The sequence below is a fragment of the Caretta caretta genome, chromosome 2 (genome assembly GCF_965140235.1).
Source record: "Caretta caretta isolate rCarCar2 chromosome 2, rCarCar1.hap1, whole genome shotgun sequence".
NCBI lineage: Eukaryota > Metazoa > Chordata > Testudines > Cheloniidae > Caretta > Caretta caretta.
Genome location: NC_134207.1, coordinates 177426236 through 177452743, shown reverse-complemented (window position 1 = coordinate 177452743; position 26508 = coordinate 177426236). Strand labels below are relative to the sequence as shown.

Genomic DNA, 26508 nt, shown 5'->3' with positions numbered 1-26508 from the left:
GTTTATATAGAAGCTGTGAACCAATCAGGATGCCAAGCATTATGCCAATTAGATTCCAGGACTGGGGTCTTCTGTCAGAGCTCAGTTCCTATTCTGACAACAGTTATCTTGTTACTGGGTGGCAGGTTAGCGCTTGCTAGCTCTGAAGAGCTCTGTGGAACAAGGTTCAAGACCCACAGTCCCTGAACACACCCTGCTCCACATGCAGACATAGCGTCAGAGTTGTACAATGATAAGGAGTGTATATCAAAATAAAACTAATATAAGTGAAGAACGGAGGAAAACACGTATTCAGCCAAATGGGATGATACAAAAAATGCAGGAATTGTATTGATAATTGGCTTGATTTTCAGAGATGCTCAGGAACCCCAACTTCCATTGAAGTCAATGTGTATGTGCAGAATTGTTGAATATCTATTGTATGTTTTATCTAAGTTCAAAGCTTGCCTTTACTGATTAATAGGCCACATTCGCTTTTAATAATACTGTTGCATGTCAATGGGAGAGGCTTAACTATATAGGTCAATACAAATGACCTAAAACCTCATATTAAAATAAAAAGAACCGTCATCGTTTTTAAACATAAGGCAAAAGAAGCAATAATACAAGACTTGCATTTGATACAAGACAAATGGTATAAGGAATGACACAAGAAAAAACATGTTGAGACCATGCTTTCTTCTCATCAGCTAATAGTGAGAGAAGAGAGGATGACACTTTAATTTCTAAGACTACCACATTTCCATTAGATAGGACTACATGGGGAACAAGTATTTGATAATGGGCTCTTCAGTCTAGTAGACAAAGGTATAACATGATCCAGTGATCTAGAGAAATCAGAGAATCTAGAGAAATTCAGATTGGAAATAAGGTGTAAATCATTAACAGCGAGGGTAAATAACTTTTGGAACAGTTTACCCAGGGTCATGGTGGATTCTCCATCACTGGTCATTTTAAAATCAAGATTAGATGGTTTTTTTAAAGGTACACTGTAGTTCAAAGGCATTATTTTGGGGAAGTTCTAGGGCCTGTGTTACCCAGGAGGTCAGACTTGGTGATCATAGTGGTCCCTTTTGGTCTTAGCATCTCTGAATCTATGAAAATGAGGGATAAAATGGCTGATGCTAAAGGCCAGAAGATCACAAGAAAATCCGTCATTGACCAAGTCATAATCTTAGTGGATTTCCTCCTAATACTAGCTTGATTTGCAAAAGGTCAGATGAAAGTTGGTTAGGACTCTAACTTGACATCTAGTATAGTAAAATATGAAAACATTTAGATCCAGGCAAGCAAACTATGAAGAAGAAATTCCAAAAAATATTAAATACAGTGGAACCTCAAAGATATGAACACCAGGGTTGAGAAGTGACTGGTCAACTGCACACCTAAGTTGGAACTGGAAGTAAGCAACCAGAAGTAAACAATCAGGCAGCAGTGGAGACAAAGAAAGTAAATACTGTACTTTAACTGTATTGCATCTTAAAGGTAGACACATCTGGGCTTTCACAACATTCTCTTTGAACTGGATCTGAGCCCGCTGTGTACTGTTTCTCCAGGTGCACGATCAGCCTCAGGGCTGCCTTGCTCATCACCCCTCTGCCATCTCCCAGTGGGGCATGCCAACCCCCCACTGCCAGCCCAAGGCAGCCTGAGCAGGCAGATCAGGAGCAGCGCTGGGATCTGCATTGCTTTCCTATAAGCCGCAGACGCTCTTTTCACCCCCCCTTCAGCTGGGATGGAGACAAGCTTATATGGCTCAGTCCAAGCCCAGGAAAGAAACTACCGCAGCTGGAAGTGCTGATGCTGCAAGGAAGCTGCCAGTGTTGGGGTGTGAGTTGCTGCTTTTGTGGCTGGAGCCTGTCCTGGAGCGTGAGCTGCTGAAGCCAAGCTGCTGCCGGCATGCTGTGCTCTCAAGGAGCATCTCTGTTTTAAAGAGCCACAGCCTGCACCGAACGCCCACTGATGTGGCCCAAGCTTTGCCCATGGCTGTGCTCCTGGGTCTTGGCAGCACCCCTGGGAGCACAAGGGGCAGGGGAGGGAGGGTCACTGGTGGCGGACTCTCAGCCACTGCCTCTGCAAGCCCTGGAGAAAGGCAGCTGTGGGCTGGCACTTGTAGTGCCCAGGGTGCGGGTCAGGCCCGCCCGGCTCAGCCCAAAGGTAAGACACAGAAGTAGAGCAGGGAGCTGCTTGCAAACCAGGCATTGCTCCCAGGTTCCTGAGGGCCAGGTGCCATCTTTGCAGAGAGCTCTCCCTACCTCAGCTGAAAGGCACTGACTGTAGGGTAAATAAGAGCACAGGGGTAGTAATGGAAGAGCATCCCCTCAACTGAATCAGCCTCTTTGGCTTCTTTGAAAATGTCACCCTTAGTTCTTATCCTGTATTTAGAGGCTTCTTGGGAAGTTTAATGTGACATGTTATTGGCCTTGCAGTAAAAGCACATTTGAGGGCAGCTCTCTGGCCTCTGAAATGATTTCAAGCACTGTATTGTATGACTAAGCAAAATGGCAAGTAGTGGGAAGCGCAAATGTGTCACACTTTCAATTGACACAAAGCTAGAAATACTAAAAAAAACCTCAATGTTGGTGTTAGCATCAGCAAAATAGCAATAGAATATGACATCGGGAAATCACTGATATTCACAAAAGCCAGGAAGAAATAAAGCAATTTGCAAAAGAAGCCAAAGAGAGTGGAGCAGTAAAAAGCAGGTGTATTGTATGCAGAGGTGCTGCTACTGCTACTTTTGATAAGGCAATGCACCTGTGGTTTGCAAGAGAGATCAAAAGGCACTCCTATAAGTGGTGTGATGGCTACAGAAAAGGCAAAGTTACTCTTCCAAGAAATGTATCCAGACAAAGGTGAGGACCATTTTAAAGCAAGCATAGGGTGGCTCTGTCAGTTCAAAAATTGGTATGGAATGCAGCAGTTGGGGATGCAAGGAGAGTCTCTTACAGCTGACTCGAATGCCACTGGTGAATTTAAAAACACTTTCAAATAATTTATTGAACAGCATGAACTTACCCAGGACCAAGTGTTTAACTGCAACGAGACAGGCCTGTACTTGCACCTGCTTCCAGAGAAGACTCTGGCAGACAGTTCAGAAAAACAGGCGAAGAATTTCAAATCCAGTAAAGATCAAGTCACATTGATGGCTATTGCTAATGCAAGTGGGATCTCCATCTTTCACTGTGGTTCATTCACAAAAGTGCAAAACCTCACTGCTTTGCAAACCTCATTACGTCAGCTCTACCTATCCATTATTACGGCTTGAATGGATAAAGGCATTTTCTCTGTCTAGTTTTTTAAACACTTTTTTCCACTTGTGAAAGATTACCTTACATCAAAATCTTTACCTATTCGAGCTCTGCTACTGATGGATAATGCTCCATCTCATCCTGCCATTGACAAGCTTTTGATGGAAGATGGAAGCATTCAGTGTTTGTTTTTGCCTCCAAACATCACAAGTCTCATTCGGCCAATGGACCAAGGCATTACGCACAACATGAAACATTGATACAAGCGAAACCTCTTATGACGATTATTACTGGGATCAATGCAGTTGGAATGTTGCACAGATTTTCGTAAACAGCTGACAGTCAAAGATGCTGTCTACATGTGTGCTGAGTCCTGGAGTGAGATTGGCTCTGAGTCTTTGAGACACTCATGGAATGCACTTTGGCCTGGTATTGATAACACTGAACCAGGTAATTTGGAAAATAATGATCAGATGGAAATTAATCAAGTACATTTTTCTGAAGAGTGACAGCTTTTGGATCTCACTATGGAGGAACAGGAAGAATGGCTAAACGCGGATAAATGTGGGAACGGATACCCTATTCTTGGCAACCATGAGATAATTGAATTGGTACGAGAAACAGCATAAGCAGACAGTGACACTGAAAATGATGGTGACAAGGAGGGGGAGAACATCAAGAAGATTCCACACATACAAGCAGAAGAGTGCTTCGCTACCTGTCTTCAATGGCTTGAATAACACCCTGAAGCTACACCGATAAATCTAATGATGCTTCAAGAGCTACACACCTGGGCAGTCAAAAAGCCTGTTAGCAACTTCAGACAAAGTACCATGAAAGATTTTTTCAAGTCTACATAGTTTATCCTGTTGTACTTAAGCAGGAAAGTTAAGTTTGGATACTTTTTTTTGTACTTAATCATTGTAAAGACTAGTGCTGGTAAATTTCGCTGGACCATTTTTTTTAGTGCTATTGAATGGACATAAAGAAAAGGAGTACTTGTGGCACTTTAGAGACTAACCAATTTATTTGAGCATAAGCTTTCGTGAGCTACAGCTCACTTCATCGGACATGTAAATCTGTGGTCTTTTGTGCTGGCATTTTTTTTATGGATGATGAACCACTAAAAAAGAAGCAAGAGAAATTACTTAAAAATGAAATCCAGTACTGTGTTAAACGTAAAGTACTCATAAAAAGAAAAAAGGGAAAGTTTAAAAAATAAAGATTTGACAAGTTAAGGAAACTGTTTTTGTACATTTCATTTAAATTAAGATAGTTAAAAGCAGCATTTTTCTTCTCCATAGCAAAGTTTTAAAGCTGTATGAAGTCAATGTTCAGTTGTAAACTTTTGAAAGAACAACCGTAACGTTTTGTTCAGAGTTATGAACATTTCAGAGTTACAAACAACCTCCATTCGTGAGGTGTTCGTAACTCTGTGGTTCTACTGTAATATTAACTCAGTAGATGCCTGAGGATGGCAGCACCCCACCAAATTATATCTTCTGGGCCTGGTTTCCATGGCCTTAAACTATGCAAAGTGAATACAAAGTGGGGGTAGGACTCTCCAAAATCAGAATGGTAGCAAGTTGCATCCACATTGCATTTAATTTTCAGAAGATGTAAATGAGCACAGCAAGGTGTGACGTAGTGAAGGATTAGGCCCTTTGTTCCTTCTCCATAATTTATTTTTCCCTGATGGATAATGAGAGTAAACATTAGCTCCTTCACTAGGATGGTATGGGGATAGGTGGTGTTGCTTTATGAGACAATGTGTCCATAAGGATCACCCTCAGAACTGATAGGATGCTTGTAGGGAAGAGACCATGAAGACTCAGTCATTCTCCTTGTTATTTTCTATTTTGGAAACCCCAATATTTCTTTGTGAGAAAAAAATCAACTTTTTGGCCAATTCCATTGTTTTGGGGCTAATTGATAAGCATTGCATCACTCCAAAAAAAGAGACAGAGGATGGAAGTAAATATACGGGTGTGAGGATTAGTAACTCTGGAAAGCAAATATAAGAGTGATAAGGATTCCAGCATATTAGACAAACCATCACTCCGAGAGGGAAATCTCTCAGCCTGTCTCGCTGACATCTCTTCCTGGATATTCAGCATCTCACTCAGGCCCATATTTCACTCGAACCTCTCTCTAGGACCCTGGATATGTCTAAATCTTGCATATTCTTTCTGCATAAGATATGGCCTTGCCTATCCATCCACACACCTAAAACTTTCATCCAGGCTATAATCATCTTGCATATTGATTTCTGAAACATCTTTTTCTCTGGTCTTTACAAATACAACCTTGCTCCACTGATATCCATTCAGAATGCTGCTGCAAAGATCATTTCCCTAAACCATCACTTTGACCATGTCATCCCTCTTTTTGCATTCCTCCCCTGGTTCCTTCTTCTCTATCATACATGAAACGTGAACTACTTTTCTTCACTTGTAAGGCCCTTCATGGCCTATCCTCACCCTAACTGCCATCTGTCATTCAGTATTGAGATGTTGACTCCTGCCTCTGATAGGCCTATGATGTCAGCCTCCATCATGCACTTGTTAAATTTTCAAACGAACAATTTCATGCTTTCTCCCACATTGCCGCTCTGACACTTGGGAAGAGCTCCCTCCTTAAAACTCTCCTTTGCCATGAAGCTTACAAAAAACTTGACAATGGTTAGGTTGCTGGTGTGCTGAAACCACTGCCTGTCACACTGACCAATATTCATAGATTCCAAGGCCAGAAGGGACCTTTGTGGTCATCTAGTCTGACCTCCAGTATTACACAGACCATAGAACTTCCCTAAAGTAATTCCTAGACTATCTATTTTACAAAAATATCCAATCTTGATTTGAAAATTGTCAGTAATGAAGAACCGACCACGCCCCTTGATACATTGTTCCAGTGATTAATTACTCTCACTGTTGTTATCTCATTGTTTCCTTGTACTCCTCCCTAAGTCAGTCTATCTATCCATCTGTTGTCTTTTTTCTCATACTTAAATTATAAACTCTTTGGGTCAGGAACTTTTTGTTCTGTGTTTGCACAGCACCTAGTCCAATGGAGCCCCCAACCATGACTGGGATGCCTAGGTTTGACAAGAACACAAATAATAATAATAAAATCAACACCGTATCAACTACGAAAATGAGGGGGAAACATGACTACATCTCAAACAAACCTCCTGTGTGAGTGAGAACAAATTAGATAGATTGATACCAAAGAAAAAAGCTTTTATTACTTAACGTAGGCGCAAAAAGGAGCATATGGCATATGATTCCACAAAGAGAAGAATTTGCCAAGTGTTATAAGCAGCAGTCTATGTTAACCAAAAAAGAAATTAGAGACAATGAAGAGGAGAAAAATCCTTTAGCCCTGACTAGTTCTTATAGAGTTTTATAGCTATTTTATGATTGCTAATGTTCTTTCTAAACATTTCATTTAGGCCTCAGTTCAATAAAGCCAAGCACGTGTTCAACTTTAAGCACATGCGTGTTCTCCTGGCTTTGAGTTCAACATGTACTTACCTGCTTTCCTGCATTTGGACTTAAAAGAATTAACAAAATCAACATGGATCAAGAAAATCTTCCTTATTAAGAGTAAGAAGAAAAGAGGCTGAATTTTCAAGAATATTATTGGGTAGCTAACAGCCTTTCCTTCTCTGATGTCTTCCATCAAATATGCTTTGCACTTCCAACTGCCAGCTAAACAGAGTAACCTCAGAAAATGAGAAATAGATGGCCTAACTTTTTGACACTAATTGTTTAGCAGTGAGATTTTCCTAGTCATCCCGTCTATTAAAATTAGAGACCCATAACTTTGTCCACACCCTAACAGATAATCCACTACCAAACTGGTCAATACATCAGAAATTTAAAAATTGGCTGGCAGGAGCTTATCTATATTTAGACTTTCTTTAACAAAATAAATGGTTCTAAAATTTCTGATTATGTCATTAAAATACCAGTGTTAGAACAATGGAAAAAATATAAATGGGTAGCCAGAGGAAAAATACACATCTACCTGGGATTTGGAATTAGAAAAACCATCAGCGTTTTATGTTAATGGTAATTAGATATTTGTTTCTTGATTAAAAATAAAAAGGAAAAACAAAAATTCTGTTTATGATTTATGACAGGTCCACTGAAGATATACCCTTGATAGAGTATATGTCATGTATGCCATATAAAACACACACAGAGACCAAAAAATGTGTAATTACCCATTTAGCCCTCTTAAAGGATAATAGCAGAACACTGTATAGTTTGTTCCCTAGCAAGTTCAAGAGCAATTAAATAATGGCAGAAAAAACAGGAGAATATATGTTACCCATAGGTCTTTAATATCTTTATGTAAGGTAAATGCTTAAAAATGTGGTGCTATTTACTACTCTCTTTTCGAACATTTATATACCTTATTTGAAATTAATTGCTTTAAAACTGAAGAAAATAATCAAGGGCGTGTGAAACCATTCAATGTCTATACTGGCTAAAAACGTGCTTACTAGGGGTTTCATCCACAGCTGCATGGAGGGTGGTTTGAGGGGCGTGCCAGTGAATCTGTGACTATGCAGAGCCACCTGTCAAATCCATGGCTTATCATGTCAGGTTACTATTCTTTGGTGCAGATTTAGCCCTGCTGTCTGGCATATTTGAAGGGGTGAGTGTCAGGGCGGAGCCAAGGCTTTGTCCACTTCCTGTCCACTCCCTGCCTATTATTATTTATTAGTAGTAGTAAATAATTATATTATGATAGTACCCAAAGGCTTAGGGCCCCATTGTGATGGGTGCTATACAAACACAGAAAAGAACCAATCACTGTCCAAAGGGTTTAAAAGCTAAAGATGGTGGGAGCCAAGATCTAAATGCCTATGCATTCAGTAAGAATATTTGCAGTAAAGCCTTCTAGTGATTCTCAGTAATATTACAACTTGGGGATTAAACTGAAAAAAAAATAAGGTCAACATTTTCAAACTGAAGTACTTAACATTAGACACAAAAAACCTTATTCAAGCATTTATTTAGATATATAAGTAAGTTTTAGGTGTCTAACATTAAGGTACTTCATTTTGACAATGTTGGCCTGCAGGTAATTGAAAATTTTAGTGAATGAATATTTTTCATAATGTCTTTTTGTGACAGTATTGATGTTGCCTATTTTCCTCTTGAGTCTACTAATTAATTGTATTTGTGGTTTACATATGTGCTTTTTTAGGTGCGGCACAATGGACTTATCATGGAAATGGATCATCCAACAGTAGGGAAGATAGCTGTCCCAGGTTGGAATATTTAATTTTTCTTTCTAAATAGAACTTTTAAAAAAAATGAAGTGATGTGTCCTGGCATTTCAGTCTTGTGAATGGATGTTTGACTGACAGTTGACACCTGTGCTCATGTTTGTTCTAGTAGCAGGGAAATGGGTATGTATGGGACGAGTTCATGTATTTTGTAGTTTGCTTCTCCTAAAATATGAACATGAATTTGATAGTGTTTGCAACCCCCCACTGTTAGAAATATGATCATTAAAGCACCTATATGAATATATTTTTGATTTAGGTTTACTCTGAGTATTGCGTAAACTCTGCTTTTAGGCCTTTTTTTTGTAAAAACAAAACAAAAAAGGGGCCACTCATCCTGAAGCACGGTCTTTTGCTTGACAGCAGACTCTGCAGTGAAAAAGTCTGGTTAGCTGTTCTTAACTTCTTTACCAAGGAGTTTCTGAGGTCTGTAGGAGATGGAAAAAGTCCCTTTATGTTTTTCCTAATTGAGACTGGACAAGCTATCATAGTTGGACTAAGTCTTCCTCCACTGAGGTAAATGGTAAACTCTTATTGATTTCAATAGGAACAGTTAGGTCAATCCTGAACACTCAAATCTTGCTGCTTCCCTACACCTTCCTTTCTCACAAATTTCCCTTTCCCCCCTCCATGAAGAGCATCTTTCAGCTTTATTTTTATAATGTCACCTCTTTATGTAAAAACTTTCAGTGCCAAATACCAGCCTCTGATACATGCATCCAATTCCCATCAATTTCAGCTCAGTTGCACACACATAGCTGTAGGAATAATTTGACCCATAAAGTTTTTCTTAAGTTGCACATCCTGGAGTCACACAGGGTTACAGAAAAGAGTTTTTTGAGAGGAATGAACCCCATATCATTTTATGTTTTCCTGCATGAATAATTTTTTGTATGCTTCATTTTTGGTCTTTGTCACACATTGTGTCCCACATTTGGACCTCACCGGATTGAGAAATTTGGGAGAAAATACTCTGATATGTTTCCACAATTCAAATGAGCATTTATGAAAATGTACCTCTTAATATTTTACTCTTCATGAAAAAAGTTAAATCCCTTTTGTCTGTCTAAAATGAAAAGACAAGCAAGGTTTTTGGTTTCAATTAAAAAAAAAACAGGTAGAAAAGCCTTGCAGATGGCAACAGGAAAAGTGTGTAAATTTTCATGTTGCATGCAGTACATAATCTATCTTTGGGAAAGAAAATACTCCTTCAGGGGCAAAGTTAAACTGCAAGAAGAGAAAGGAGATGAAAGGAATGTTCTAATGTCTGTCAGCAGAGATAGAAAGCACTGGCAAGAAAGAAAGTTTTCACATAGGTAAGCTACAGCACTTCCCAAATCCTTAGGTTTTTTTTTTGACTTTATTAAAACTAAAAACTCGTGACAGTGCAGTGAAACTAAAATAAATCATCTTATTCTCTAATGGTTTGCCATTTAGATGGGCTTCTATGAAGGGTTTTTTGTATTAAAGCAGATGGCTGAAATGATCATTGGACAGTTGAGCAGGAAAAGCAGAATTACTTCCTATCTTGGCATGGAGCAGGGGAATGAGGGTAAACATAATGACACTGTATGGCTCTACCCATAACTTAGAAATGACATGAAGAGCTTGATTTCTGTTGGTGGTAGAACTTAAGAGCATCCTCCATTACTAAGGTCAGAGATATATCTTTGGCTTAGAATGAAAACTGCACTAAAGCAACCTCCAGTAGGCAACTCCATCCTCAATATCCATTAAAAAGTGTTTCTGAGACGTTTCCAGTGCAATTATATTCAACTGTTAGATAGAGACCACCTCCATTGTATGAGTGGTTTCTACTTGAAGCTGCTTAAGACAGTTTTCAATATAGATGCTGGACAATGAGTCTTATATTGCAAAAACATATATCCATAATAGTATTGGGGGGAGGCTATCGGCCCTAGACCAAACTGGAGTGTTATCTCTGATCCACATCTAGACAAATTTTTACCAAATGAAATGGGTGAAGCAGACATCACACCTGAAGTTCTTGACTGATAGTCTTTTGTGTTGCTAAGCAAAGTTCCGAATGCAGCAATACACTTATTAGGAATAAGTGAGTACTCACACTAGAAGATTTTTATCATTTAATTTTGTGGCTGGCCTCTGTCTTTCTATTATATTGGGTTGAACCACATATATTGGGTTGAACCAACACCCTTATCCACACACCCCCACACTGTGGGTGAGTTCAAATACAGATCTGGGTCTTCATTTGGGGCGAAATCTTGGCTCCATTAAGTTAATAGGAATTTTGCCATTGAATTCAGTGAAGCCAGGATTTCACCTTTGAATTTTTTGATGTAGGCCAGGGGTTCTCAGACTTTTGTACTGGTAACCCCTTTCACATACCAAGCCTCTGAGTGCGTCCCCCCGCTCCCCATACATTAAAAACACTTTTTAATATATTTAACACCATTATAAATGCTGGAGGCAAAGCGGGGTTTGGGGTGAAGGCTGACAGCTCGCGACCCCCCATGTAATAACCTCGTGATCCCCTGAGGGGTCCCAATCCCCAATTTGAGAACCCCTGATGTAGGCCCATCTCTTGATTTTAATTATCTTTTGAATATTGCTTATAGGGCTACTACATTTGATTTTTCTTCCATTTAAAGTCAGGATTCTGAATGTTTCCTTCTTGTTGTAGTCCCCAGTTGAGATATACTGTATGCCAATGAGAGATGGCAGGCATTAGTTCTCTATGTTTTCCCATGCTCTTTAGGTATTTAAGACTTAGAACAACACATCAGGTGTTGATGGTTTTTCGTGGTGGAGGAGGTAAATTGGTAGAAATATATTTGTATTCACTTACGTTGCTTTTAGTCAAGATATAACTTAATAGTTTGGTATTTTCTACTTCTAGACGGGTGGTAATATTACTGTTTATTTAAGGACGTCTTTGTACATACATGCTACTGCTATTAGTAAAAGTATTGTTAAGATCTTCTTGTATAGATTTAGATATATATCTTAGATATAGAAGAAGGAAGCTCATTTGTTCTGACTGGAAAGATGGTTGTGCAGAAGGCTGTAAGAGAATTTTTAAAAAGATGAATAAAAATATGTATGGTTCTTTGCACATTGATTGTTTTTACCTGGTCTTAATTAACATCTTCATTCAGCACTCAGATACCACAGCCGTAGATGCCATATACGAATCTAGTGAGATGGATGGATACACAGAGATCTGGAAGAGGAGTTAAATACATTTAAGAAAATGAATGATCATTCTGAATGGAGAGTACTACAGACCCTTAGAGAACAGAAAAATAATGGAAGAGAGAGGTTAGCTATAAGGGAAAACCCAAATCTCACTGGATGGTACTGGGGCAGCGAAATTAAACTAGTGAACAAAGTTGAGGAAGCCTTGGAATCTGATTTAATCCTAAACTCTTCTGGTGAAGAACATCAATTCATTTGCCACCAAAGAAGCATTTTCTCTTGCTTTGTGTGGGCCACTGGGCAATGTATTTTTAATGGCTACATGGGGTATAATATACACCAACCCCTTTTTTTTTATAGCATGAACTATTGTCCAAATCTGTATAATTATGGTATATTTCATATATGACTTTGAAAGCCCAAATAACAACTTTCCCAACATCTGCATTATCCAAGATACAGTGTTGGCCTGTAAAAACTTGCCTTTTATCACTATTTTTTTAAAATAGTTAAAAAACAACAACAAAAACCTAAACCGGACAGACAAAAATGTATACAGTCCACTTTATTAACCTTTTAAGGTAGAAACACTCATGAGCATATCTGTTGGATGAGCTTGGCAGGTCAGCTGTCCAAGCCTGACACCATTGGTTTGAAATTGGAGTTTTCGGTCTCCTAGATGAGCTGCCTGTCAAGGCTGATGAGCCCTACTTTCCCAACAAGATTTATTTTAAGGTGGTCTTTATTTGCCTTGAACATCTTTGTTATAGGGCCTAAGTGGCATGGTCGAAATTTGGAAAGGTCAGTAGGGATTCATGCCAGGAAGGATCGCAATTGTTGCCATGTTTGTGCTACAAATTCTCATAGAGACATTCACAGAAAAGAGTTGGCAATTGGATGTGGTCTTTGTGGATCTGGAGAAGATGTGCAATTGTGTACCAAGAGAATTAGTTGGGTGGAGTTTGCAACGGAGAAGCATGCCAGAAGGATATGTATGATGAAGTGAATACTGTAGTCAAACTAAATGGGCCTACAGTAGAGAATTTCCAATAGACGCTGGCCTGCAACAGGTTCAACACTGAGCCCCATTGTGTTTGCAGATATCATGGATGTGATAAGTGAGAGTATATGAGGAGGGGCACCTTGAAACATGCTGTTTGCTGATGTAATGCTATATGTTTGAAACTTTGAACACTGGCAACTTAGTTTTGAGTGGGCTGGAGTTAGAGTGAAGGGAAACAGTCCTATATCATGCATTCTGTCACAGGCTTCCTTCAGTGTCTTGAGATCATTTATATGCGTTTGAAGGAATGATCCAGACTCATTGCAGTATTCCTTTTTGGTGCAGGACTCAGCCTCTGTGGGCTAACCAAGTCACCTTACCTATGGTTAATCTTTTCCATGAAACAGGACAAAAGCTCCTCCCACTTGAATCTGTGGCTGTGTTCAGAGCATCTACACTGATTAGCCAACCTTCTATGTAGAACTATCCCTTTTTCCTGTATTTCTTCTCTTGTCATTGTGGATTACAAATATATTGTGTGAAAAGAAGAGAAGAATATTTTTGTTCATAATCAGCTTGTTCCTACTGTCCAATTCATTCATTGGTGTCATAGTCTAGGACTGGTTACATCACAGGTGCTTCCATGATACCAAATTGTTATATCACAGTTACGGAAAAATAATGGACATCTGGTTAAGGGACAGGATGGGGAGTCAGGAAATCTGGATTGTCTTCTTTTTTATGCCACAGATGACTTTGGGTCAAAATAATAACATATTTATTGTTGTGAGTGTTAATTTATTAACATTTGAAAAACACTTTGCTGTCTTCAGAAGGAAGGTGATACAGAAGTGTCAAGTGCTTTTTTGACTTATTTATTTTGCCCAGGAAAACAAGGCAGGATGATTATAAAGGAAGAAAACTGCGATGGGATTTCCTTGTATTGAATCAACTTGCCAGAAACCTCAGACTGTTGTTAACTACGCCGTCTTCTTTTCAATCTTTTAGCGCTGGGAAAGGGGGGAAGGTTCAGTAGGACTAGATACATGTTCATTGAAAAGTGTTGTCCTGCATTGAGGGATTTTGCAGGAAATTAAAGAAATCTGTGCTACAATACATTGTTTCCTGCAGCCAGGAGATCTCACACTACAGGAACAACAACAAAATAAAACATCCCTGCCAATTCTCTACAAGAGCCCCTGCCTGAACTTCTGATCCTGTCTGCTTTTCATCACACACTCTTGGTGTGCTTTTGTGTGTGCGCGTGTGCACAGCTAATGTTGATTGAAAAATTTTAATTTCACTTCACTATTTATGGCACATTGGAGACAAACCGCTTCACTAGCATTACCGTTACCTCATTCACCTTTTTTAGCCATCAGCACTGACTGTTTATGTCTTTTACATTTGCAGAGCTGATTTCAATTTTGAGGAATTCAGTACCATTGCAGGAACTCCGCAGAAATGATGTATGTCATCTCACTTGGCTATCCTCAAAATACTTTAAAAAAAATCTTTAAAATATATATAAACAGTAGATTGGTACTGATTGCAAAACCAGAAATGAGGTAGTGGGGAAGGTAAGGAATATGTTCTGAGTTTGGGGATTATTCAGAAAAGTAAAGGACTTTTTTAAAAAAAAATTAATTTGGAATGTGATGGCATTTCTTTTAAAGTGAAGAATAAATAGCAAACCTCCTTACTCCTCCAGCATGTTTTCTTCTTAGCATTTTATAAAGTGATCACACACATACACACACACACACACACCCTAATGGTAGAATGGCCTGTGCACCTTAATCAATGCTTCCCCACTTACTAGGGAAGAAGTACGCTGCCTCTTACCTAGGGTGACCAGATGTCCCGATTTTTATAGGGACAGTCCTGATTTTGGGGGCTTTTTCTTATATAGGCACCTATTACCTCCCACCACATCTTCTGATTTTTTACACTTGCTATCTGGTCACTCTAGTCTTACCCATTGCTGTGACTTCCATCCTCGGGGGCCATCACACCTTTCCCTGAATCCAGATTGGCTGTGCATGCATCCTACACATCACTATGGCATGGACTGGAACTAGGAATTTTGTGTTCCGCAGACAGCAGTTCTGTCAGCTGAGCCAATAGTGAGTCTGCCCTTGTGTTAAGCTTGTCTCAGCTGGAAGTTGCTCTTTGCAGACCTTAGAGTTTTTATTTAAGTCTCTCTTTAGGTTATATGCATATGTGGCAGTCAAAGCAGTTATTTTATTGCACGTTTCTTTCTGCTTTTGAAGTCAAAATGACAGAAGGATATTTTCTTAAAGCAAAAGAGAGCACTCCCACCTACTCTGTATGATACAGTACTGAGTAAAATAAAACCTGTGAATGAGTGTAACTGCATGTTATTTAGTCAGTGGTTTTATTTCTAAGGATGAAAAGATTTTCTTTATTTTTTTCTCCATCTTCAGTGAGTTACTATCTGGCTTTCTTTGTTTTACACTAGAAACTTTTCCAATGATACAAATAAACAAAAATATCACTTTTGTGCACTCAGTCATACATCTGAATCAAACAAAAGAAACGGAATTATTTAGGCAACCATTTTGTCTAAAGGGTTATCCTCTCACCAGAGGTAACATTTATTGCAGCTGTCATATGTGTCTCTGGAATTCAGTTTTATTTAGGAACAAAAACCACTATTTTTGTTGTTTTGCACAAAATAGTCCCTCACCTCTGCCTGTTCAAATAGCTCAGAAAGCATTTTCCTATCCCCTTCCTCTGTGACCAAGCACAGCCAGGTGCTCACACTGCACAGGGTGTGTGATTGTAAAGATATATATGTGTGCCTCGGGTGCATTGTAAAACAGCCAAATTACTTCAGCGCCCATAAATTGCAAGTATATCTTTATGATCTTTAATAATTATTGGATAAGAAAAGGAATCCACTGTCAATTCAAAAGTTTAGTTTAATTAAATGTCAGAATATGTTTTAAACATTTAGACAATTTTCCTTAATCCCTAGAACACTGGGATGACTGTACGAGTCCCCTTGCATGCTCCCACCACGTGTCTTCCTAACAAACAAGCCCTTCCCCCATTTTCAAAAGGAGCCCTCCATAGCCCTATCCCAGGAGTGGAGTTAATGGCTGGATTTAAATTGTTAAAAGTGAGCATATTTTCATAGATGTTAAGTCCAGAAGTGACGATAAGATCATCTAGTCTGTCCTCTTGTATAGAATTTCATCCAGTTACCCGCTGCACTGGGCCCAATAACTTGTGTTTGACTGACACATAGCTTACAATAAGGCATCCAGTCTTGATTTGAAGACATACAGAGATGGGGAATCCACTACTTCCCTTGGTAGTTTGGCCCAATGGTTAATCCCTCTCACTGTTAAATATGGCTACATCTACACAGCAGAAAACAAAACCCTACAGCAGTCAGTCTGAGAGCCTGGGTCAATTGACTTGGGCTTGTGGGGTGTGTGTAGACATTTGGACTTGGGCTAGAGCCTGAGCTCTGAGACCCAGTGAGAGGGGAGGGCCTTAGAGCCTGGGTTCCAGCCCGAACTTGAACTTCTACACGTATTTTTGGCCCTATAGTTCAAGCCAAAGTCAGTTGAATCAGGCTCTGAGACTCACTGGCATGTTTGGTTGTTGGTTTTTTTTGCTTTGTAGACATACCCCAAGTGTGCCTTATTTCTAATTTGAATTTGTCTTGCTTTAACTTTCAGCAATTGGGTTTTGTATGCTTTTCTCCTCTGGATTAAAGAGTTCTTTAGTATGCAATGTTTTCTCCCCATGAACAAAAGCACTTCTTACTCTTCTTGTCAAAAAGCAAGATAGATTGAGCTTTTTAAGTCCTTTGGTGTAAGTGTATGTGTGTTTGTAACTTATATAAAGTGCTCATTTTACTGATTAAATCTTTATATTTCATATAAAATGTGTGTGTGTGTATATTGTGACAAAGTTCCTGCTCTACTTTGGTGGGTCTTGCGCTTATTGGCGGATTTGCTTGCCTTGGAGCTTCATAGCAGTCCTCAGCTTGGCCAGTTTTCTGAACCCACACTCCAGGTCGACTCCTCCTGTGTCTGACCAGGAGTTGGGAGGTTTGGGGGGAACCCGGGCCCGCCCTCTACTCCGGGTTCCAGCCCAGGGCCCTGTGGAATGCAGCTGTCTAGAGTGCCTCCTGGAACAGGTGTCTGACAGCTACAACTCCCTGGGCTACTTCCCCATGGCCTCCTCCCAACACCTTCTTTATCCTCACCATAGGACCTTCCTCCTGGTGTCTGATAATGCTTGTACACCTCAGTCCTCCAACAGTCCACGTTCTCACTCTCAGCTCCTAGTGCCTCTTGCTCCCAGCTCCTCACACGCAGACCACAAACTGAAGTGAGCTCCTTTTTAAAACCCAGGTGCCTTGATTAGCCTGCCTTAATTGATTCTAGCAGCTTCTTGATTGGCTGCAGGTGTTCTAATCAGCCTGTCTTAATTGTCTCCAGAAGGTTCCTGATTGTTCTGGAACCTTTCCTGTTATCTTACCCAGGGAAAAGGGACCTACTTAGCCTGGGGCTAATATATCTGCCTTCTATTACTCTCCTATAGCCATCTGGCCTGACCCTGTCACAATATATACACACTTCCATACATATATTTTACACTTAATTGCAAAAAGTTATAGGAGTACAGAGTATCAATGGAGAGAGAGGTTTTTCCTATATAGAAATTACATAACGGGGAGGTACAATATAAAGATTTGAGCATCAAAATGAGCATGTTAGGAAGTCCACAGGAGAGGCATAAGAGGGACTAGCAGAGGTTGGAATCAGCAGCAAAGCAGTACAGTGTTCTTCACGCCATCTAGATGAATCTAAATAAACTTGATTTTAATTTTCTCTGACTTTTTATTCTCAGGTTGGAATCTGACTAAAAAGCATTAGAAGAACCACCAATTTCTTTTGTGTGTCTTAATTGACAGTACTGCTTCTCTTGATTAATTTTCCATTTTGGTGTTAATATTTTCGATTGGCAGGCCTCTGTAGTGATTGGTTTATATGTTTAGGTTTATCTCTGGATAGAATAATTTTAGAGACTTTTTTTTGAATGAAAGCTTTTTTGGCACCCTAATTTAAGGCTATTGAATCCAGTTTGTCATTCTGAGGTTATTATTTAAAATGTTAATAACTATTCTTTGCCTTTTTGTATTTAATCTTGACTGGACAAGTCCACTAAACTAAGGTTATTTCTTTTCTTTCTGCATTTATCTTGAAAAGAATAAAAAAAGCAAGAAGACATTTTGGACTATGAGGTACTTCTCTATTTTTAAGGAGTCATAATTTAAGAACCTCTTGCTTACATCATCTCACATTTAATAGGTGGTGAGGAAGGATGTTCCAGTGATTAGGGCACTGGCATAGCACTTGGCATACCTGGATCCAGTTCTTGCTGCACCACAGACTTTCTGTGTGACCGTACACAAGTCATTTTGCTTCTCTATGCCTCAGTTCCCCATCTGGGGGATAATAGCAGTGACCTACCTCACAGAGATATTATGAGAATAAATTCATTATATTGTGAGGCACTCAGATACTGCAATGATGGGTCATGTAACTACCTTAGACAGATAGAAAAATTCTTCTTCATCACCTAACCTGACCTACACAATATCTGAAGACAACATTCCTTTATTTGTGGACAGGACCGGATTAATGCAGGGGCTTTAGGGGTTGCAGCCCAAGGCCTTGGGCTAAGGGGGGCCCTGCAAAAATAAATCCATAATTATATACAATTCAGTGGCTACCAACCCATTGATTACAATCGACTGGTCGATCCTGGAGCCTCTGCCAGTCGATCACGATCTCCGGGCCGCTAAAAGTCCAGTGCAACAGGGCTCAGGCAGGCTACCTGCATGGCGTGGCCCCACACTGCTCCCAGAAGTGGCCGGCTGCTAGCACATCTCTGCAGCCCCTGGGGGTGGGAGGTGGCTCCACATGCTGCCCCCAGCACCGTCCCCACAGCTCCCATTGGCCAGGAACTGGCCAATGAGAACTGTGGGGGTGGCACTTGCGGGCACAGGCAGCTCATGGAGACACATTGTCCCCCTCCTCCCAGGGACTCTCAGAGATGTGCCAGCACTGGCTTATTCCGGGAGTGGCGTGGGGCCATGGCATGCAGGCAGGCAGGCAGCCTGCCTGAGCCCTGCTGCGCTGCTGGCCAGGAGCCACCTGTGGTAAGCACCTCCTGGCCAGAGCCTGCACCTCACACCCCCTCCTGTACCCCAATCTCCTGGCCCAGGTCAGAATCCCCTCCTGCACCTAAACTCCCTCCCAGGTCCCGCACCCTGTCCTGCACCCCAACCCCTTGCCCCAGGTCAGAATCCCCTCCTGCACCAAACTCCCTCCCAGAGCCCACACCCCTCAACCTCTCTTGCACCCCAACACTCTGCACCAACCCAGATCTCCCTCCTGCACCCAAACTCCCCCGCACCCACGAAACTAATATAACAGCTGTGCTAAGGTAAGAAGTAAGCTATTTTGAATTAACTTAACTACATGTTTTAAGACTGAAATGTAACCACAGAATGGCTTTATGTTAATTAAAAGGCACATTTAGTATAGCACTAATAGCGTCAATGCCATAATGGTGATCATTTTGTTTTAAATTAGGAAAAAGGTTTATGTACAGGGGCCCCACAAAATCTAATAGCCTCGAGCCCACAGGAGAGTTAATCCGGCATGTTTGTGGATTTAGCAGAAATTGGTTGAATAGGGAAGAGGTGGGCAATATCAAGTATATAAATTAAGCTCAGATTTTGTCCTTAACTGTGGAGAAGCTATTACTTGTCCATACTTCTTTATGCCCTTCTTGTTGGTTATCGAAGTTATACATACTTAACTTTTGAAATCCTTCTTCCTAGTCAGTCAGTCAAAACTTCCGATCATTTTAGCTGTTCTTCCTTGTACTCCCCACAGCTTTTTTCTATTAATGTTGTGCCTGAAACTGAATCCCAGGTGTGGTTCCATTAGAGCAGAGTTAAGAAAGACTATTGTTGCCTAGCATGGTGATATTAGATGCTTCTGCATGCATGGTTAAAAATTTCATTGACCTGTGTTGCTGTCATGTTGCACTTCAAACTCACATTTAATTTGCTTTCCAGTGTCATCACAAAGTCTATGCCAATGTCACTATTTTCTGGACTTTTCTTTCCCATAAATATTTGTGTTTCAGATTATTTTTCCTTAGGTGTGTATTTTTCTAATATGAATAGAAGAATAGATCATGTGCTCATGCTTCTAAGTGTTAGGTTGCTTTGTGTGGTCCAGTGAATTTTGATTATTTGATTTGATCAAGTTGTATGCATTCATTCTACCCACGTACCTATCAACTCCAAACCCAATGTTTTGTACTTATGCCCGCCCATCCATCCATCTATCCATCCAGTTTTGTACAACACCTACCATTGTAATATCTGAGTGCCTCCTACATTCATTAGATCGACATAGAAAGGCCCATAACAGAATTCCTGGGGTCGTCAGCACTTCTCCTTTTTTGTGAATAGGAAGCTCTGCGTTGTATAACTTTTAACTGTCATTTCTTTTGGGGTTTTTTGTGGGCTTTTAGGGAGTGCACAGGTGGTTGTTGTTGGAGTCAATGTGGAGCAAGGGTGTGGAGGGATTTGGAGTGCTGAGAGATAGCAGTGGGGGATGGTAGTATGAAAGTTAGGATAAAGGGAGAGAGGTTGGGGCTAGAAGAGGCAGTGAAGAGAAGACAGAGGGATAAATACTGTTTTCTCTCACCCTACTCTTTATGTTAAAGGGTTCTAGTTTTTCATGTTGAAAGGGGGAAGAAATGGGAGAGGGATAAAGGTGCAGGCCTCTTTTCTCCTACTTCCCTACCAACCTCTTTTATCCCTCACCAAATGCTTCCAAGTAATACCCTGAACAGTATCCCAGTTTTTCCACTTTGAATACATGACCATCCTGTAGAGGAAGATAGGGCATTGGAGGGGAATATGGGAGCGGAGGTGTGGGGCAGCTTGCAGCCCTACCAGTCACGCTGGGCACCAGCACCACTGTCTACGAATATTCAAAGTATTTAAATACCAGCAAACAGTGAGGAATTATTTAGCTTTGTAAAAGGAAGTATAACAATGTGCAAAGGGATAAAATCAAGACAAAAAAGTAACAGCCTGATCCAAAGTTGGTTGAAAGTCATTGGGCATGGGATCAGGGCCTGTATGAGAAAAAATGTTTCTCTTAATAGAGAGATCTGTTAGACTATGGGATAGTGTTTTTTTAATATATTTAAAACTAGGTCAAGCAGAACAATGGTAAAAACAATTTACCCTTGATTTTAAAGCAGATAATTCAGGTCATTTGAGGGGAATGAAGACCCATTACATTTCACAAGTTGGTGTCCACTTATCCCTTAAAATTGAAACAGTTTAGGGCCTATGTCTTTTTCACCTAAAGTTTGTGGCTGGTTTCCCCTATAAATAGGGCTTACTTCAATACTTCACTGTATTTGAACTAATATAAAGACTAAATCTGACTAAGGAGTCTGTAAAACAGAATGAGATTTTAATATCTCCTGCAGGGTAACAGCTGTTTTCAGAAACATGGTATAAGAAACTATAAAGGCAAGAATAGTTGTCAGTAGAGGCTTTCTGATTTAAAAAAAACATGAAGTGACAGAGTTTCAAAGATGGATGTGTGCAAATACCCATTTTCAATTGACAGACCTAATTTGTGCATAAAGACCACAACTGTGCGCACTAGGCGGATATTTCTGTTGTGTGAGCACAGCCTTTTGAAAAAGTCTGACAGAAATTAATAGGAATTAAATCTGTAAGATTCTATAGTAATTTAATAGGATTTAAAAGAAAGTACTGTACAAATGTATGGGATTTAGAGACTAAATTTTCAAAAGTGCCCAGTTGGCCTGGTCCCCTGGTCACTTAAGAGCCTCAGTCCCATTGTCTTTCAGTGAGACTGAGACTCGTAATTGCCTAAATTTCTTTTGAAAATGAGACTGACTCATAAATCACTTGTGCACATCTGAAAATTTTACCCAGTGTTTTTTTGAACTGTCTCATAGAATTATATGGCAGGGATGTAATTCTTAAATCACTTAGAATAGATTTTTAAAAAACCTATAGAAAGGGGATCCTTTTCTATTAAATTCTGTTGGACTTTTCCTTAATGACAGAGCAAGTCATTAGCCATGTACATGCACCAATTCCTATTTTTCACATACAGTCAAGGTATTTATATGAATAAAAGCAGTGCACAATTCTGTGCATTCACCTTTAAATACGTGTCTTTTAAAATCTGGCTCTAATTTCCCAACAGGAGTCATATTTGGGCTCAGTAATTTTGACAAGGGAGGCAGCTCTGGCAAGTATTCCAATTTCTCTGTTTCCAGCCACTCCAGGGAAGACAGAAGCTAAGGATGAGACATGGATTTTAATGGTGGTAGTATGTTTACCTCTGCTACTTTCCCAGATAGCTAATCAAGGATTAGTGGTTTAATTCCTGAAAGGGAATTTTACTTCCTGGCTTTGATTATGCCCACAAATCAATGTCCCTGTAAACCCTGTTGCAGGATTTATTAGTTGTTTTATTTCAAACTTGAGAGCAGGAGTTTAATGGTCTGCTCCTCAAATCCTGCTTTTTGCTAGGATTTCCTGACAGCAAGCATGCGATCATCAGAGAATCTTTGACTTTTGAGTTGCCTCTCTCCTCCCCTGCATTTCAGTCATTGATTCCAGTCTCCACAGACTACAGGGAAATGTATCAAGAATTGGTAGATTGAGTGAAGCTCTAGTTTGGATGGACAATAGTGTAGAATCAGGTGACACCATTCTGTCCTGAACTTCATTACTTTTTAAGTACTTTCTGGAATACTGAGAAGGAGGGTAGGGAAAACAAATACAGAAATTGTAACTAATGCCTAGGGAGTCCCTTATCACAGCATGAGAATCTAGCAGTGAATCCCTGAAACTTTCATCGGAATCCTTCCCCTTCAAAGAGTTCTGAGCCTGAGAGCTGGCAAACAGCTAACTTCAGAGTTCCGAGAAGCTGGCACAATTTGAGGGATATCTTGGGAAGGAGTACTGCAGAAAGGGATCTGGGGATCATAATGGATCACAAGCTAAATATGAGTCAAGAGTGTAGCACTGTTGCAAAAAAAGCAAACATTGCAAGACACGAGAAATAATTCTTCCGCACTACACAGTGCTGATTAGGCCTCAGCTGGAGTATTGTGTCCAGTTCTGGGCACCACATTTCAGGAAAGATGTGGACAAACTGGAGAAAGTCCAGAGAAGAGCAACAAAAATGATGAAAGGTCTAGAAAACATGACCTATGAAGGAAGAGTGAAAAAATTGGGTTTGTTTAGTCTGGAAAACGGAAGACCGAGAGGGGCATGATAACAGTTTTCAAGTACATAAAAGATTGTTACAAGGAGGAGGGAGAAAAATTGTTCTCCTTAACTTCTGAGGAGAGGACAAGAAGCAGTGAGCTTAAATTGTAGCAAGGGTGGTTTAGGTTGGACATTAGAGAAAACTTCCCATCTGTCAGGGTGGTTAAGCACTGGAATAAATTGCCTAGGAAGGTTGTATAATCTCCATCACTGGAGATTTTTAAGGTTAGACAAACAGCTGTCAGGGATGGTCTAGATAATACTTAGTCCTGCCTTGAGTGTAGGGGACTGGACAAGATGACTCTTGAGGTCCCTTCCAGTCCTATGATTTTATGATACTTTATCAGAAAAAAAGAATAAATACACACGTGATGAAAGGGTAACACCCTGGTGTGTATTTGTGACTGTGAGAGCATATGAACTGGCCAGGCAGTGAAGTACACTGCGTAGATACTGAGTTGCCCTGTGACACTCCCACAGGAATTAGAAGAGGAAAGCTATACTGTATTTCCTGCTCTGACACTACTAGATTTTTATTGCCGAACTGGTCATCCATTCAGCCCATCACCATCCTCCACCACACCCTAGGTATGGAGCGGTTTTGTTTGTTAGTGGTTGTCTTCAGCTGTTGTCTATGGCAGCATAGGCAGCACAGTACTGTTGGGTGTCTTGAGATAGGTACCTGTAATTTATCCAGAGCAACTGTAAGAAGCTGAAATCAGTTCATGCCCATTATGACCTGCTAGTGGTTTGGGGAAGCCACTCTCATCCATGCATTCCACAGGCCCTTACAACAGGTTTACAGAATCAGGGCCTAAGAATCTCATCTTCAGGGGTGAAAGTAACTTAAGTGACTTACTGGTACGCAGAGTGGCCGGGGTCCTGAGCAAGGTGGGGGGGGGGGTCAACCAGAAGGGGCGAGGCCTCAGGTGGAAGGGGCTGGGCTGGGGCCAGACTCCCCCAGCTAGCCCTTCAGTGCGGCCTGGCAGTGATTTAAAGGGCCCAGGGCTCCTGGCCATTGCTAAGGCTACCCCAGGGCTCCAGCAGTAATTTAAAGGGCCGGAGCCCTGGGGTCTTTAAATTGTTGCCGCTGCCAGGAGCCCCAGGCCCTTTTAAATTGCCAGCCCAGGGAAGCTGCCCCTTTTGGTCCCACTCATCAGCGGCACAGCTGGTACGGCTGGCTGGCTCTTACCGGTATGCCATACCAGACCAGACCGGCTTACTTTCACCTCTGCCCATCTCATAAGTGGGAATATAAAGAGGCTACCTCACAGAAAAAGCTGCTACTCTGAAATAGAAATTATTGACAGTCAGTCAATTATCCTGTTATATCAGTCTGTCACTAGGGAGCTTTCAGTGCATAGCAGCAGGGTCCACATGGACAGCTAGCACACGGGATGTCAGACGCTATAGATTTACACTCAGGTTGCCATGCAGTAAGTGTTCGTGTAGACATGTCCTACGTCTCTTATGTAATGGGGATGATTTGCAGGCAGTTGCGATGTTACAGGGCATGAAATGTGATTAGAGGTTTTTAAGTAGTTCTAAAAGTCTGCTGTTCTCTTCCCTAGGATCACCCAGAAGTAAGTCAAAGTGCCACATAAACTATATTAACAAAGTCTGAGCGTAATTCTTTCTCACTTACACCAAGTCAAATCAAGGGTAACACCAATGATGTCAAGAGAATTATCTCAGGGTGACACTGGTGTGAGAAGAGAATTAGGTGCTCTTGGTGTATATAATGCAGATAATTGGATGATGGTGACAGCTGCGCATTTCAGAAAATCGAAACATATTTTATTTTACAAACATTTATTTCATCATATAATATAAGTTTTATATAAAAAGATTACATTTATACTTACAATAATAATGCTTAGCTCTTATATCAGATATAGCACTTTTCATCTATAGAAGGCAAAACATTTTATAAAGAGACATTAGTATGATTATCCCTATTTCTACAGATGGGGTAACTGAGGCAAAGAAAGATGAAACCACTTGCTCAAAGTCACATAGCATGTCAGTGGTAGAACATGTCTATGCTACAAGTGCTACAGCAGCACAGCTGCTGTGTAGATACTTACTACAGCGATGGAAAGGTTTCCCCAATCATTGTAGTAAATCCACCCTCCCAAGAGGTGGCAGCTCGGTCAAAGGAAGAATTCTGCTAACCCCCACATCTACAGTGGGGGTTAGGTCGCGCTAACTGTGTCACACAGGGCATGACATTTTTCACAGCCCTGAGTAATGTAGCTAGGTTGACCTAAGTTTTAGGCATAGACCAGGCCTCAGTCCAGTGTCTTAGTTCTTCAACCTATTTCTGGTGGGTCTACTTTTTTCTTTTGGTCTTTCAGCTTGAGAGCGTTAGTGCATGTGAAATATGAAGAGAGCTGTGAAATTGGACCACTAGGCCTCATCAATCCAGTTAGAATTGGGTTTTGTCATATAATTTGACATAGCTTCATTTACAAACAGGGTCTCAAATATTCACCACCAGATAGCATCAAGGAACTTACATGTGCTGCTACTGGCTTTTAAAGATTGCATTATTGAAGAGAAAGTTGCCCGAGAAAGTTGCGAATAAGTTTCAAATTCAGGCTAATTGTATTGTAAAAAAATAACCTCAGTAGACTATATATATATATATATGAGAAAAATGTTTTTTGTAGTAGAATTTTTGGCTGATTTAAGGCAACGTTTTCAATGGTTTTGTACATCTGATTGAATTTTTAAATTGGCTACAAGTTAATGAGAAGTAATATTCAGTGATGAACTTAACTGAGTCATACAGTGTGGTACATACATTACAGTATGCATATACATATAAAATAATATACACTGCATTATATATGGTATTGTTTGATATTTACATAGTGATAGAAAGAGGGACCATATTTTAAAGACTTCACACAAAAGACGAGTACCGGTTTGAGTTGGAAATTTCTCAATTTTGAGTACTTAATTTCTCAGCCTTAATACTGCACTAATACTACCCTGTTGTATGAAACCCAGATTTATATCTGCATAGCATAATCAGTACCCAGCTCTCCCTCCCCCCAAATCCAGTGGTCACGATATTTAAACCATCATTTTAAGGGAGGAAGAACATTATATTGTGCATGCTTATGAGTTTTGATTATATGCTGGCTTATTCCACAAGTCTCGTATTTCCAATCTTTTCTAAATAGTGCAACTTTGAAACATAATGATTGAGGCACATTGGCAGAGAATGCAGATTTGTCCTAAACTTCAAGATATAATGGATATACAGTTTGCTTGCCAGCCATGCTTATTTAGTCAGTAATAAAAAAAAAGACAACTATATTGATTCATATCTACGTAATAATGAAAAGCTTTCCAATGGAAA

At 40.3% G+C, this 26508-nt stretch overlaps 1 protein-coding gene across 2 annotated transcripts in view; it reads left to right on the top strand.

The window, feature by feature from the left end:
• Positions 1 to 26508, top strand: part of SUGCT (succinyl-CoA:glutarate-CoA transferase) — a 494323-nt gene that overhangs the window by 417756 nt on the left and 50059 nt on the right. For both annotated transcript variants that reach the window (XM_075125606.1, XM_048839164.2), the window contains exon 13: positions 8472 to 8535. In XM_075125606.1, the coding sequence (XP_074981707.1) occupies positions 8472 to 8535 (64 nt within the window). The remainder of the gene's footprint in view (positions 1 to 8471; positions 8536 to 26508) is intronic.